General features: G+C 38.0%; 1 protein-coding gene across 1 annotated transcript in view; it reads right to left on the reverse strand.

Moving 5' to 3' along the window:
• Positions 1-4,853, reverse strand: part of cabp1b (calcium binding protein 1b) — a 25,628-nt gene extending 20,775 nt beyond the window's left edge. The window contains exon 1 of the mRNA XM_017488280.3: positions 4,335-4,853. Within this exon, the coding sequence (XP_017343769.1) occupies positions 4,335-4,742 (408 nt within the window). The 5' untranslated portion in view covers positions 4,743-4,853. The remainder of the gene's footprint in view (positions 1-4,334) is intronic.
• Positions 4,854-15,000: the final 10,147 nt, after the last annotated feature.

Below are 15,000 nucleotides of genomic sequence, written 5' to 3' on the forward strand. Positions count from 1 at the left end.
ATATAAGAAATAAATAACGAACTCTCCACTTAAAAACATCTGAATCCGCTGACGTCACAGACATGAACCAGACGAGTGTTCTCATTAAATCTCCTCCAGAAATCAGCACAGTAATTAACCTCCATCATGAGGAGCATAACTGTGCGCGTGCGTGTGTGTGTGAGTGAGACTGAAGTTCTGGCCCGGATTTGGGCTATTTCTAGACCACATTAACACAAGTGTAAGTGATTGAGCTGTGCTGCTCTCTCAGAGACACGCAATGGGTCAGATTCCAACAATTATCAAACAATCACACAGATTTCACATGAACTCATTGTATTTGTGACGCTGGAAGATAAAGTTCTCCTATAGCTTGGTTTATTATCGTGTTATATGTGATTGTGTATATACCCTCAGTAAAAATGTTCCACATCTACTGTACACGCATTTATTTCGTTTTATATTTGATTGATAAGTTCATATTTGTACAGACCTGCCTAAGATGTGTTAAGAAGCAGATTTCACACAATTGTAAAGTCAGTTGTCACAGAATTAATACATTTTAAGGCTGAACAAAAATGAGAGCAATTTGTTGCTTTGTTCCATTTTTGTGTTTTATGTATACAGTTGAGAAAACCTCTTCATATTTCTGATAACATGTTGTTTTCTGCTGTAAGAAAATCATTGAGTTACTTTAGTCTCAATTGGTTAGTTCCATAATTATGAGACTGACTGTTTAACCAGAAAACAGAATAAGAAATACTAACCATTCACGATTATTTAGTTTTGAACAGTAACTTTTCCCCTGTACATAAAATGTTGCTTATATTTGGAGCCAAATTCACAATAAATATTACCTCACCATTGCACTGCATTCACACTAGCAAGAAAACCCAAGTTGTGATATACTGCCTGTAATGAATTGCTTTATTTTAAAAATAAAATCATTGTAAAATATTGTGCATATTTGAATGTAAAATGTCGGCTTTTATATTGGCTGTAGCTGTTACTATAACAGACAGTGACTACTTTACATGCACATCATCTTTACATGCAGCTATATTCCGAATACAATGTTTACATGCATCCAGGCATCAGATTATTCCTGTATACATGATTGTTGTAAGTATGCCCATCTACACAGTTCCCAAGCTTTTCCTTTCCCTCTGTTATTTCCCAGGAGATTCCTTGCAGACTGAGCATGCATATATATCTCCTTTTCAGTGGATTTACTGAACAAGGTGTTTACATGCTACAAATTTACATGCAACTCAATACTAATTAGAATATTGCCAAATTCTGATTAATATTGGAATATTGATGTGCATGTAAACATATGGGTATGCTTACATGCACATCAATATTCCCATATTAATAGGAATTTGGCAATATTCTAATTAGGATTAAGTAATGTAAATGCTGCAATCTGATAATATTCTGATTCGCCAAATTCTGATTCCCACCTCTGGAATATGCCTGTATTAATCTGAAATTTGTTTGTCACTGAAAGGAGATATGTGCGCATGCTCAGTTCACAAGGAATTGTGGGTGCTAACAGATGCTTAGCTGTAGGCTAGGAATGGCAACTCGGGCATACTTACATCAACCATGTATACAGGAATATTCCGATGCCTGTACGCATATAAACATCGTATTCGGAATATGCCTGCAACCCAAATAATGACCTTAGATGGAATTTGATGTGCAAGTAAACGTAGCCATCTATTTCCTTTTAACATTTTCCAGTGAAGACAATGTTGCATTAACAAAAAAATTAAAATTAACAAATGCAGTTTTAATTAAAAACTACTGTTAACTCTTACTGTGTAAAATTAACACCTATTGTGTAGACATAACTCTTACAATGTTGAGCTTAACTCTTGGTGTTGAATTAACAATAGTGTTCACACATACAGTGTTATCTCTGCCAAATTAACACTTAATGTGTAGAGTTAAGTCTTCCATTGTTGGGCTTAACTCACAATATTGAAATACTTGATGGAACTCATGATGTTCCGTCATGTTTGATGCATTTTTCCATAACAACATAACATAGTGACGTCTATAAATTATACAGTAGCCCGAATACATAATCAGAGAGCAAAGACAGCTGGACAGGCCACGCCCACAAACGACAAACCTAAAAAACACGAGCGACTTCTTGCCTTTTCATGAAACTGCAACGAGAAACTTTTACTAAAAGAACCGACATAATTCTGATTGGCTGATGTGATAGTGACCTGTGGGATATACAGTATTTATATCTATTAAAAACAATATCTGTGCATCTATTAAAAGCAATAATAATAGTAAAACTAGATGAGGTAGAACAGTAAGATTGATGATCTGATGTATGCTTTTTTTGGGATAAAAAACAAATTCTGCTCATGTCCAGCACCTCTTTTATTTAGTCTGCGTGCTTCAGCATTGTGTCACCATTTCACAGAGTAATGGGGAAGAAGATTTACTATGATGACAGAGCCCTAACTACCTTTGTTAAAATTTATAGCTGGTTTTGAAAGCATCGGCATGTTAACTGTCACGGTGTGGAATTCGTTTCACAGTATACACGCACACCACATCCATCATGCACATTACATCCACAGAGAAACTATCAACCAATGAGAGAGGCCCAAACACAGCACTATCGTCTGCTGTGGTCAAGTTAAAGCATGATATAAAACAACCTTTCACAACAATGTTGTCATTAACTAATGTCATGCTGTGTGTACTGTGATAAATTAACACCTACAGTGTAAACTCTTCCGGTGTATAGCTTATACAAACCTCATTCAGCACTGTATATCTTAATTCAACACTGTTCAGTGTTGTATGTATTGATTTTATAGTATAAGAGTTAAAATAACAATTTCAGTGTAAAGTTAAAGTTTCAAAGAGTTCAACTTTAGCTACCAAAGGTGTTATATCAACACTAAAATCTTTATCTCTTCCCTGCAAATATGCAAATGATAATCCGCTGATTGATAGTCCATTGTATTTATTTTGCACCCGGCATACATATGCATATAATATTCAACACTGTAGGAGTTAACGCTGCACACTAGATGTTAATTCTACACTGTAAGAGTTAACGCTACACATTAGATGTTAATTCTACACTGTAAGAGTTAACGCTATACACTAGATGTTAATTCTACACTGTAAGAGTTAACACTACACACTAGATGTTAATTCTACACTGTAAGAGTTAACGCTATACACTAGATGTTAATTCTACACTGTAAGAGTTAACACTACACACTAGATGTTAATTCTACACTGTAAGAGTTAACGCTACACACTAGATGTTAATTCTACACAGTAAGAGTTAACGCTACACATTAGATGTTAATTCTACACTGTAAGAGTTAACGCTACACACTAGATGTTAATTCTACACAGTAAGAGTTAACGCTACACACTAGATGTTAATTCTACACTGTAAGAGTTAACGCTGCACACTAGATGTTAATTCTACACTGTAAGAGTTAACGCTACACACTAGATGTTAATTCTACCCTGTAAGAGTTAACGCTACACACTAGATGTTAATTCTACCCTGTAAGAGTTAACGCTACACACTAGATGTTAATTCTACCCTGTAAGAGTTAACGCTACACACTAGATGTTAATTCTACCCTGTAAGAGTTAATGCTGCACACTAGATGTTAATTCTACACTGTAAGAGTTATCGCTACACACTAGATGTTAATTCTACACAGTAAGAGTTAACGCTACACACTAGATGTTAATTCTACACTGTAAGAGTTAACGCTGCACACTAGATGTTAATTCTACACTGTAAGAGTTAACGCTACACACTAGATGTTAATTCTACACTGTAAGAGTTAACGCTACACACTAGATGTTAATTCTACCCTGTAAGAGTTAACGCTACACACTAGATGTTAATTCTACCCTGTAAGAGTTAATGCTGCACACTAGATGTTAATTCTACACTGTAAGAGTTAACGCTACACATTAGACGTTAATTCTACACTGTAAGAGTTAATGCTGCACACTAGATGTTAATTCTACACTGTAAGAGTTAATGCTACACATTAGATGTTAATTCTACACTGTAAGAGTTAACACTACACATTAGATGTTCATTCTACACTGTAAGAGTTAACGCTACACATTAGATGTTAATTCTACCCTGTAAGAGTTAACGCTACACATTAGATATTAAAAAGTAAAAAAAAGAGCCACTTTGAAAGTAAAAAAAAAAACTAACCAGTTCGTGTTTTCTTCAAGTGTCCGCGCACGTGTCCTCTCGACATCACAAACCTGTTGAATGCATTAATCACCTCTACATTTCCCCGCACGCGTGTTTAAAACCTCTGCAATCTTACCTGTCCGAAGACCGACTTTATGATCGGACGCAGCTCTTCGTCCGGTGCCTTCGCGCGCGCGTTGCCGTGCTTTCCTGTCGGCTCTGCGCACGCGGACGCGGGGTTCGCTTTTACGCTCAGGTTTGAACCCCTTCGCGGTTTCTCCTTCGGCTCAAAAAACGAACTGGTTTCGTCCGAGCGCCTCGGGGTTTTCTCGCTCTGAGAGAGACGAGACGGCTGCTTGCGTCGCGCCGTTTCCTCTTCGGGCTGACTCCTCTGACCGCGTCTCGCGCATCCGTTCCGGGAGCTTCCGCGCGCGCCTTCCGCGGGCGTCGTGTTTCCGGTGTTCCGGTGATGCTGATGTTGACGGTGAACGGAGGATCCGATCAGAGATGTTGTAGATTCACTCTTAGGAAGTGACGAGCTCATTTTAATTTAGCTGAAATGTCACTGGAGAGGGGCTGTGATAACCTCGCGTGCGTGCGTGCGTGCCTGAGTGTGTGAGTGTGAGAGAGTGTCTTTGAGAGATAGAGTGTGTGCAGCAGAAGTGTGCTGGAGGAGTGTGCAGAGAGTGTGCTGGAGAGTGCTGTCTAAACTCCTCCAATAGAATCCCTGTATTATGATGAGGAGCATATATACAGTACAGCCTCCACACAGAGATGAGCCATTTTCAAGGCCAGTGAAATGCGTTGCTATGTGGAGGCTTTAATGCAGAGCTGAACCAGTTCATCAGAGCATCAAAAACAGAAACTACCTCAACTGTACATTCAATTTGAGCTGGAAGGTGATAGTGCATCTCTATAGAGCCTTTGGTCTATATGTACTTAATGGTGGGATCAGAGGCGATTCTGTTAAAGAAACTTCCACATCCACACAAAAGTGAATACCGAAACGTGCCAAAAGTACAAATCTATCAGAACTGAACCAAGACAGTGGTGTGAAACTCTAAAACACTATACACACAGAAATACGGAACCATACTCATGATTCAAGATTTTGAATATGGTTCTGTTTTTCTGTGTTTATAGTGTTTTAGAGTTTCACAACATGATCTTTTGGTTTTCCTGACATCTGGAGTCTAGGGCTTAGCCTATACCAGCATAATGGTGGACACAAAGTATTTTGACCTTCCTTAACAAACATACCGTTCTATCCAAAAGCATGAATTCCTTCCAATTCATCTTACACCTGACCGCATTTACAAACCCCCCCCCCCCCATATGATTCCACGTTGGCCCAAATAACTAAAATGTATGACATTTAAATCACTGTAAAGATAAATGAGGTAAATATGAAATGTAATGTCCTTTCACTTCTTCGGTAAGCTGCTCTGGATAATGCCATACATGTAAATGCAAATATAAGATACAAATGTGGGACAGGAATTTGTGATACACATACAGAGTTCACTCAGGAAAGAGGAGTGCAGCAGGGATGAAGAAAATACTGATCGACGTCTACATTAATGAGCTAGTGGTGTAGTTGGAACAGTTGGCATATCTCAGGATAGAGAAGTGAAATTTCATCTTTTGTGCAATCAGTTTTATTATTATTATTATTAAGATTTTCTGGGGCTGATTTGTTGATAATGTTCATGTTGTTTTCCCAAAGCTTTGCCAATATTAGGTCTTATTTATCAAGCTGGATACAAATGGAATTAATTCGTAAATAATTCATAGGAGCATTTACACAAGAAATTTGGTATACGTGAAAACTGCAGAATTTTAGAGAAACATCCGTTTCCCACAGTACTTGTGCTCATGAGTGTGTGTAAATGTCTGTTTTACCGACATTCTCCAACAAAAACATTCTCCGACAAACACCAACATTCTCCAGTAAACACCAATAGTTTCCAAGAAAAGCTTTCACCAAGATTATCTCTAGATTTGGACATTTTTATTGGCATAGAAGTGAGTCAAAATAGCTTCCATTTTTGCCTTTTCATTCACCGTTTAATAGTCATTTTGTTTTTCCAGCTCTCTGTGTGCTTGATCTTTTATGGAGTTTTGTGGGCATCAGTAAGTGCTTTATCAGGAACATGCTTTGTACTTCACAGTTGATCAAAAGATGCACAAGTATGAAGAAAATCGTTTTTCCCCAAACCTTTGTAAATCCGGCAGAAAAATTGAGCTTGATTTGCCTTACACAAACTTTTACACACATCTTTATAAAAAGAATGATAAATGAGGCTCATTGTCCTACATATAGTCATTAAAATCATTCCACAGCATGGCATTCATGGCAGGTGAAAGCTCTTCTGTTCAGTATGTTTACAGTTTTTCTTGTGATTATATATATATATAAAATCACAAGAAAAACTGTAAACATACTGAACAGAAGAGCTTTCACCTGCCATGAATGCCATGCTGTGGAATGATATATATATATATATATATATATATATATATATATATATATATATATATATATACTTCGGTCACTTTTTCAAAACTCTTCACACAGTTCTCCTAACCAACTTTCAGCTTGGCACAGCAGTTAATTTCACACCCAAAATGCACTAAATCTAAAAATCTCTTCCACAACACCTAAAAAACACTAACAATTGGGAGCATTACACAATGTTGTTGTTTTTTTGGCTAAATGTCTTTACAAAACAAGAATGATGCTCTCTACTGTTTAGAATTCCCTGCAGTACATGTTACAGGAATGAATCAGACATGATGCAATATGCTTCAATATGTTTTATGTCATTTTTTTCTACAATTCCACAATACAAGAATTTGTATATACACCATCTCATTCTCAGCCACATCGCATCTTATGTCATCTTGGGCAGTACATCTAGGAAAGAAACTTTTGGCATGCCTGATCCATCCCTGGCAGTCTTACACTGATATGTCCAGGCATTCAGCATTCTTTGCGTCAAGGGCGGACATTTGATAATGTGGATGTTGTTCATACATCTTCAACCTCCATGACGAGGTCTAATAAGTGTGATAGTACTTTTTTATTTTTTTTTAGATTAGGAAGATATTTCAATATGATATTACTGTAGAAATGTAGCAAATTGCTGTCTTATTTAGTTTCGTGTTGGGTTTTGAACTAACGTTGAACAGTTTTGAAAACGTGCAAAATGTCCTGTAGGTGCGTAGAGTTTGGCTGATGGTTGTGTTTAAGTGAGAAAAGAATTCGTGTCATTTGAACGATGTAGTCAGTGAATGCATTTTGTGCTAAAGCGATGAAAAATGATCCACAGTTTAGCCCACATAGACTGCTGTTGTGCTTGCTGTGTCGAGAGTTTTGAAAACGTGTATTGAGAAATGGGTCGTAGCGATTGTAAAAAAAACAGTAATGCCAGAGGTAAGCGAAACACAAACCTGCTCTCTGTCTGTCTTAATGTCTTAATGTCTCTCTCTCTCTCTCTCTCTCTCTCCTTCTCTCTCTCTCTCTATCCTTCTTTCCTTCACTGTCTTTGTCCTTTCTGTTTCTGTCTTTCTAGAGCTCTTACCACAGCAACCTTCAAATGAATTATTATGTAAATCCCCTCTCCCTGTAAAAAACAAAACAAAAACAACACAGGAAAATGATTCATACCAAAACCCCCAGAGCATTAACACCTACAGTTCCGAATTAACATTTAAACCGTAAAATGTTTCCCACAGTGTTCATTTATGAACTAGCACATCCAAGGCTTATATCCAAAAATGTTTATTTTCTTCAGCCAGTTTCATTTAACCATTTCCCGATAGGTGACACGTGAGAATGTTAGCTTAGTACAGTGTAGCCGAGGATTCTACCGACAAATAATCTAGGCTCAGGAACAAAACAACAGAAGTGCATGTAAAAGAAATATTCGAGTAATGTGAGTTATTCATGGACACCTCATGGAGAGCTGACCATGAAAAATCCAGCTCATGTCTATAGCCTATGTATTAAGGATACTATGCATCCTGTCATCACCTAAAACTTTATATAAAGTATTTACAGAAAAAAAGACATTTAACTGTGTATAAAAGCCGTACGATAGCTGTGTACATAGAAAGGGTTTTAAACCGAGAATGAGAAACAAGAAACAAGATCAAAAACCGTGTAACGCACCACGAACAAAGTCTTGGCACGGTGAATACACTCAATACTTTGCAAAGTCATTATGTTCAAACAGTCTCTTTATACTGTGGTTATAAAGTCCATGGCGGCCATGTTTGTAGGCCGCAGTGCATGATGGGAAATGTAGTCACTGGTTTGCTGTGATATGACAACCATCGAATGTTTGAATGTGAAACGTGATAATGAAGGTATTAAACAGAATTTAAACATTTTCAGGTCCCCTTACACCCCTATAAAATCACCTGTGCCTTAACATATGCAACAATTCCATTTGCGTGTTTGGCCAGTCTGAAATTTCTGTAGTATTTATGAGTATTATGTCCTTTACTGACAACGTTTAACATACTGCATTAGCATTCAGGCTACAGTAGGCTAACCGAGTGTTTGGGATCCTTGCGTAAGAGTGCAGAGGATGCAGCGCACATTTTTATGACCTCCTTCAGCCAAAATTGCTGCAGTGTGCAGCAGAATAAACAATAAGTATGAAAGAGAGCAGTATGAAGGTAAAATTGTGTAATCCTGTATTAAGAGCTATATTAATGTTTGATTAAAGTTGAAGTAAAAACACACATTCCTAACATTCTTGATAGTAAACTGAGACTTTTGAATCCTGCTGCAGATGTAATTAAGTCCCTGTGTGTGTGCGTACATGTGTGCATGTGTGTGTTTGTAAGACTGTGAGACGCACTGCAGTGATGATTTTTTTGCCTCTTTGATGTCTCTTGGGAGTTTATGTTCTTTGACATCTGCGTCTCTGTTCAGTTCCAGGCAGAAACAGACTTTCTCTCAGTCTCTTTCCATCTGCTTTTTCCACATCATCACGCCACATTGCTCCATGCCTTCATTTGTGCATTTTTATCTATTTCCCCATCACGATATCCTTACACTTCTTGTTCACTCCATCACTGTGGGTGTCCTTCATCATGCTACATCTTAACCTTAAAAATCAGTTCAGACCAGCAAACACCAATATTCTCCAACAAAAATGAACCTTCTCCAACAAATGCACTCTTCAACAGCACCTAACGCAACCAATATTTTACAGTACATACCCAACTAAAAATTGACCAACAAACAGCAACTTTCACCTTCAAACACTGGTCTGATGAACCAACGTTTGCTATCAAACACCATCATTCTCCAGCAGATCAACTTTTTTATAGCAAACATCAACATTGTCAACATTCACTAACAAACATCAGCATCAGCTTTTCTGAAAGACCATTTACTATTCAACTATCTAACATTCTCCAACAAAAACATTCTCCAATAAATACCAAATGCACTATCAAGCACCAATATTTGTCCAACAAAAACATTCTCCAATACATACTAACACGTTTTCCACGCAATGAAGGCTATGACAGATGCAAGTGCAGAAAAGAGCTTTTAATAAAGAGAGACAGGCAGACAAATCCAAAACATGACACAATAGCGAGGTCAAGAAACAGGCAATTGGTCAGGCGATTGGCAAACAGGCATAAAATGAGCAAGACTAGAATCGAGAACGAGAAACGAGAAACACGATCAAAGAACATGAAACAAAACGAGGAACAGGGTACAAATGCTTAGTATGGTGATAACACTCAATACTTTGCAAAGTGCAAAGAGACACGAGGGATTTTAAATGACAAACGGAATCAGGGGTGAAACAAAAGACAGCTGAGAACAATGATGACACATCTACGGGAAACAACCAATGATAATACAGAGGCGGAGACAGGACATAAACCATAACAAAAGCACGTGTCGAAAGTAAACAAAGTCAATGTCACTGACGACCCAAAAGTGTGCCTTTGCTAAGAGCTCGCGCATCGGGTTTCCGAGCACTCTGCATGCTATAGCACTAGCTTGAGGGGAAATCGTGACACATACCAAATGCACTATCAAGCACCAATATTTGTCCAACAAAAACATTCTCCAATAAATACCAAATGCTCTTGTCACGATCTCGCCGGCAGATGGTGCTGCGGCTGCGACATGCACGGACAGCTGGAGTGCGTGCGCGTGCACGAGATTACGTAATGAGGACTGTTTCCTATGGACACGTGCCTTTGTTTTGGTTTTATTCTCTTCCTGTTCAGGTATTGGTTGATGTTCGAAGGTGTGTCATTATTGGTCCCAGCTGTCTGTATTCAACCCTATTATGTTTGTTATTTAAAGCCCTTGTGTTACTGTGCACTTTGCGCAGTATTAAATGAACTTATAGGTGAATACGTTTAAGTATGCTATGTACGTGTTCGCCCCTTTATGCTAAGCGGTCGTGTTTTCGTGTCCTGTTCTTGTTCCATGCCTCGAATCTAGTTTCATGTTTAAACCTCGATTATCTCTTTCGGTCTAGACCGCGTTTTATGTTTATAGACTTCAGTTTGAGAATAAAGACTTTGATCTGCGCTTGCTTCCTTTTATAGTCTCATTACGTAACAGCACCAGCAAGCATCAATATTTGACCAACAAAAACATTCCTCAATAAATACCAACATTCACAGTCAAATGTCAACATTCTCTAACAAAAACTTTCTCCAGCAATTACTGCCATCACACCCTAATATTCACCATCAAACAGCGACATTCACCACCATCATCCTATAACCACTAGAATTTTCCAACAAAACATTACTCTGTGTTTATGACATTAATAATGCCCAATGCATGACTTAACAAGCCAAAACATTTGGGTTTTCTTGGAATATGGGACAATGTTGGTGATTGCTGAAAAATGTCGTTTGCTAGAGAATGTTGGTGTTTGATAGAAAAGTTTGCTGTCTGCTAGAGAATGTTGTTGCTTGCCTGAGAATCTTGATACATGATAGAAAATGCTGGTGTTTGCTAGAGAAAGCTACTGTTTGTTTTGCAATTCCATTATACAGTTTTACAGTCAATCCCTTAAAAAAAAGAGCATTAAGAACAACTACAGCATTATGTATCAATTTGCACTGTAAACAAACAAAACACAAAATAGATTTCATAATCTTGATTACAATAATATAATAAATTAAAGAACAGTAATTGTCTTTGTGTATTTTGGCTTGTGCCTCTGTTTACTTTGGCAGTGTTTTATAGAGCAGCTATTCAAACATTAGTTATTTGTATTAGGCAACACAAAGTGATTATTTTAATCATCTCAGTTGAATCAGATAGTCCAAAAACAACATCTATAAAAGGGCATTTAAGAATCATTAGTTCTTTCACGTTAAAGAAACATTTAACATCTTATGAAAAACATCATTTTTTAGAATTCAATGTAAAGAATATTAACCGTGAAGTCCTTTTTATTTTATTATTTTAAAATTTTTTTTAATTTATTTTACATAATTTACTTTTGACTTTGACTTTTTACTAGCATGTGGCGTTTTGGAAAATGAATGTTGTTAATATTTTAATATTCACGAAAATTTCAGAAAATTTTAATATTCACGGGAATGAACAGGCTATATATAAACTTTATATATATTATATAGCTAATATGTTCTTAACATTGATACATTATAAAATACAGTATATTAAGATTGTGACAGTTACAATTATTCTCTAGCAGTAGTCTGTACATTGTAAAATATATTGTAATATATCATATAATCCAATATTTTAATAAATATACTGTTATATATATTTTTTGTAAGGGTGCAGGTGTTAATTCAGAGATATGATGTAAGTGCAGTACTGTAGTGTTGATATATTGAGAATTTTGCGGTGAATAATTCCACATCAACAGATTATCAAGGTCTTACCTGTGTGTGAGGGGTTATTTAGTGTCTGTACCTCACACACTCACTTACATTATAATCAACAACCTTGGAGGCTTAGTGTGTGTGTGTGTGTGTGTGTGTGAGTGAGAGAGGGAGAGAGACAGAGAGAGAAATGGGAAGATCCATGTGATAATCGATGGCCTTCATGAATAAAACAATGGCAAACAGGACAGACAGCAATGTGTGTGTGTGTGTGTGTGTGTGTGTGCGTGTGCCTCTGAGTGTGCATGTGTGCCTGTGTGTGTGATAAAGAGAAAAAAATAAAAACAAAGCTGGCTTTTATCTCGCAGAACATCAGTCCATGATCACAGAAGCGCACACACACACACACACACACACACACACACACACACACACACACACACACACACACACAGTGCACTCGGTGACACTTATTTCAGTTAGAAGCACTTAGTATAATGTTGCCACCCATCTTGTCTCACGTTTCACACTCTCCTGCAGCTCGCAATTAATTTCCCTTCAGCTCTGAATACACACAGGCTCATGTGTCTGAATCAGGTGGGGTTATTTTTGTTCATAACCTCCCAAAGTTCTCTCATAGGACACCACTACTACCAAGATCCCTTCCTACTGTAGTCAGAATCAAATTAAAACAGCTTTGCACCACGTTATATACACGCCCTAATTCAGAACTACACGTGTATGCAAACTTCTCTGAGATTTAACAAACTCGTAAAGTGATAAGTAAAGACGCATTTACCAGTCCAAATATCCCAGTTACTCCCCCAACGTCTAAACATCTACATATTCTGACAATATTTACAGATGGGTGACAAATTCTAAGAAAATAAAACCCCAAGGGCATCCTCTATCTTCCCTGTCAATCACAGCGAAATTGGTAATAGGACATCTGTGAGCTCATGTATGAGGAAGAGGGTGGATAGAGTAGGATACACTCCACTGAGTGCATTACGCTGCCCTGTGATGCAGCATGAGCAAAAGTTCGAAAAGATGTGGTTAGTTCACGTTAGAGGAATCACATATTAGCATTTGCTCTCATGTTAGTCTTTGTAGTTGTCATACAGTATATAATACAGGAGAGCTGGGTAGTGGGTGGGAATCGGTGGATGATCAAATTGTGAAGAACAAAGGAGAGAGAATTCATTTGATTTGTATTGAAAATCAATACAAACTTCTTCTGACTGATCACCTTTATCTAATAACGATCTAAATCATTATGGCGGCTGTGGATCAGGTGGTAGAGCGGGTTGTCCACTAATCATAGGGTTGGCGTTTTGATTCCCAGCCCACATGACTCCACATACCGAAGTGTCCTTGGGCAAGACACTGAACCTCAAGTTGCTCCCAATGGCAAGCTAGCGTTTGGTAGCATGGCAGCTCTGCTACCATTGGTGTGTGAGAGTGTGTGAATGAGACACAGTGTAAAGCGCTTTGTAGAACCGCTAAGGTTAAATAAATCAAAAAAACACTATATAAGTGCCGACCATTCCATTCCATGATGAAACATTTCTATCCTGATGGGAGTGTTTTTTTTCCCCACAGGGCATGAGAGCTCATTGAATGGTTTTGGTGAAGATGAAAATGACCATACCACATATCAACCCAACTGAACACCAATGGTAGATTTTGAAGCGATAGTAGAGAATATTCAGTGCAATCATGAAATCCACTAACACAACGCTTATGGTTAGTGTTCAAATACATGTATTTTGGGCAATTTTTGCAGCTGATTATAAATAAATAGAAATATATTAGAAATATATTTGTGTAAAGCTCGTAACAATCCAATCCAATCCTTTCATTCCTCTCTGAATGCCCGACTCGTTGCAAACAGTGTTTTAACATCATCTACACCTGCTTTAACGAGTGTAAATATTTGTGCACGTTTGACCTCTGCGTTAACCTGCTGTTTGGAAGAATATGAAATATTCATCAGCTGTGTGAATCATTCAGTGGGTGAATTATCTCGTGAACTTGTCCCCGCTCTCACCTGATTTGCAGCGGGTGCGTGCCAAATCACCAAATGCACTACTGCACTTCATGAATAAAACAATGGCAAACATGACACACACACAAGACATGTGTGTGTGTGTGTGTGTGTGTGTGTGTGTGTGTGTGTGTGTTTCCATCTATTCATTTCTACATGCATACAGCATAGTACTGTAATGAATATCGCATTATACTGTTTAGCCAGCACTATTTGCTGTGCTACCTAAATCTTTTGTAGCTGCAACCAAGCTTTCACTGATACAGTGACACCAGGCTACCTGAAGCGGTGTCCTAAACTGCACACCAGATAGTATGACAAAAAATCAAACCACACAAAATATGCCTATAAAATGTCGTGTTGCTTCTTATCAGAGTGCTCACGAAAAATTAAGCTATGGTTGGCATGATGGTTTAGTGGTTAGCACGTTTGCCTCACACCTCTGGGGTTTTGCCCTGCGTGCGAAAAGATTGCACGTACTCCCCATGCTTTGGAGGTTTCCACTGATTGGCATTTCCAAATTGTCCATAGTGTGTGAATGTGTGTGCGATTGTTCCCTGCAATAGATTGCCACCATGTCCAGGGTGCCCAGAGGTCTCTGCGATAGGCTCCCCTGTGATGCTGAGTAGGATAAGCGGTATGGAAAATGGATAGTTGTGCTAAATTGACCAAAGGTGTGAATGAGTGTGTGAATGTCCAAGGGAGTCTTTTTTATCTGGACAGAATACTATTTTAGATATGGCATTAATTCTGTTAGGTGTGGCTGCTCAGAGGCGGACAGTTAAGCGTAGAGCCAAAGAGAGCGCAGTACTGAGAAAAGGGGTGGATCAATGGAAAGGGCCACAGAGGGGCATAATCATTTGCAAGGCTCTTTATAGTGAGAGAAATCCCTTTATCTTGC

The sequence above is a fragment of the Ictalurus punctatus genome, chromosome 16 (assembly GCF_001660625.3).
Source record: "Ictalurus punctatus breed USDA103 chromosome 16, Coco_2.0, whole genome shotgun sequence".
NCBI lineage: Eukaryota > Metazoa > Chordata > Actinopteri > Siluriformes > Ictaluridae > Ictalurus > Ictalurus punctatus.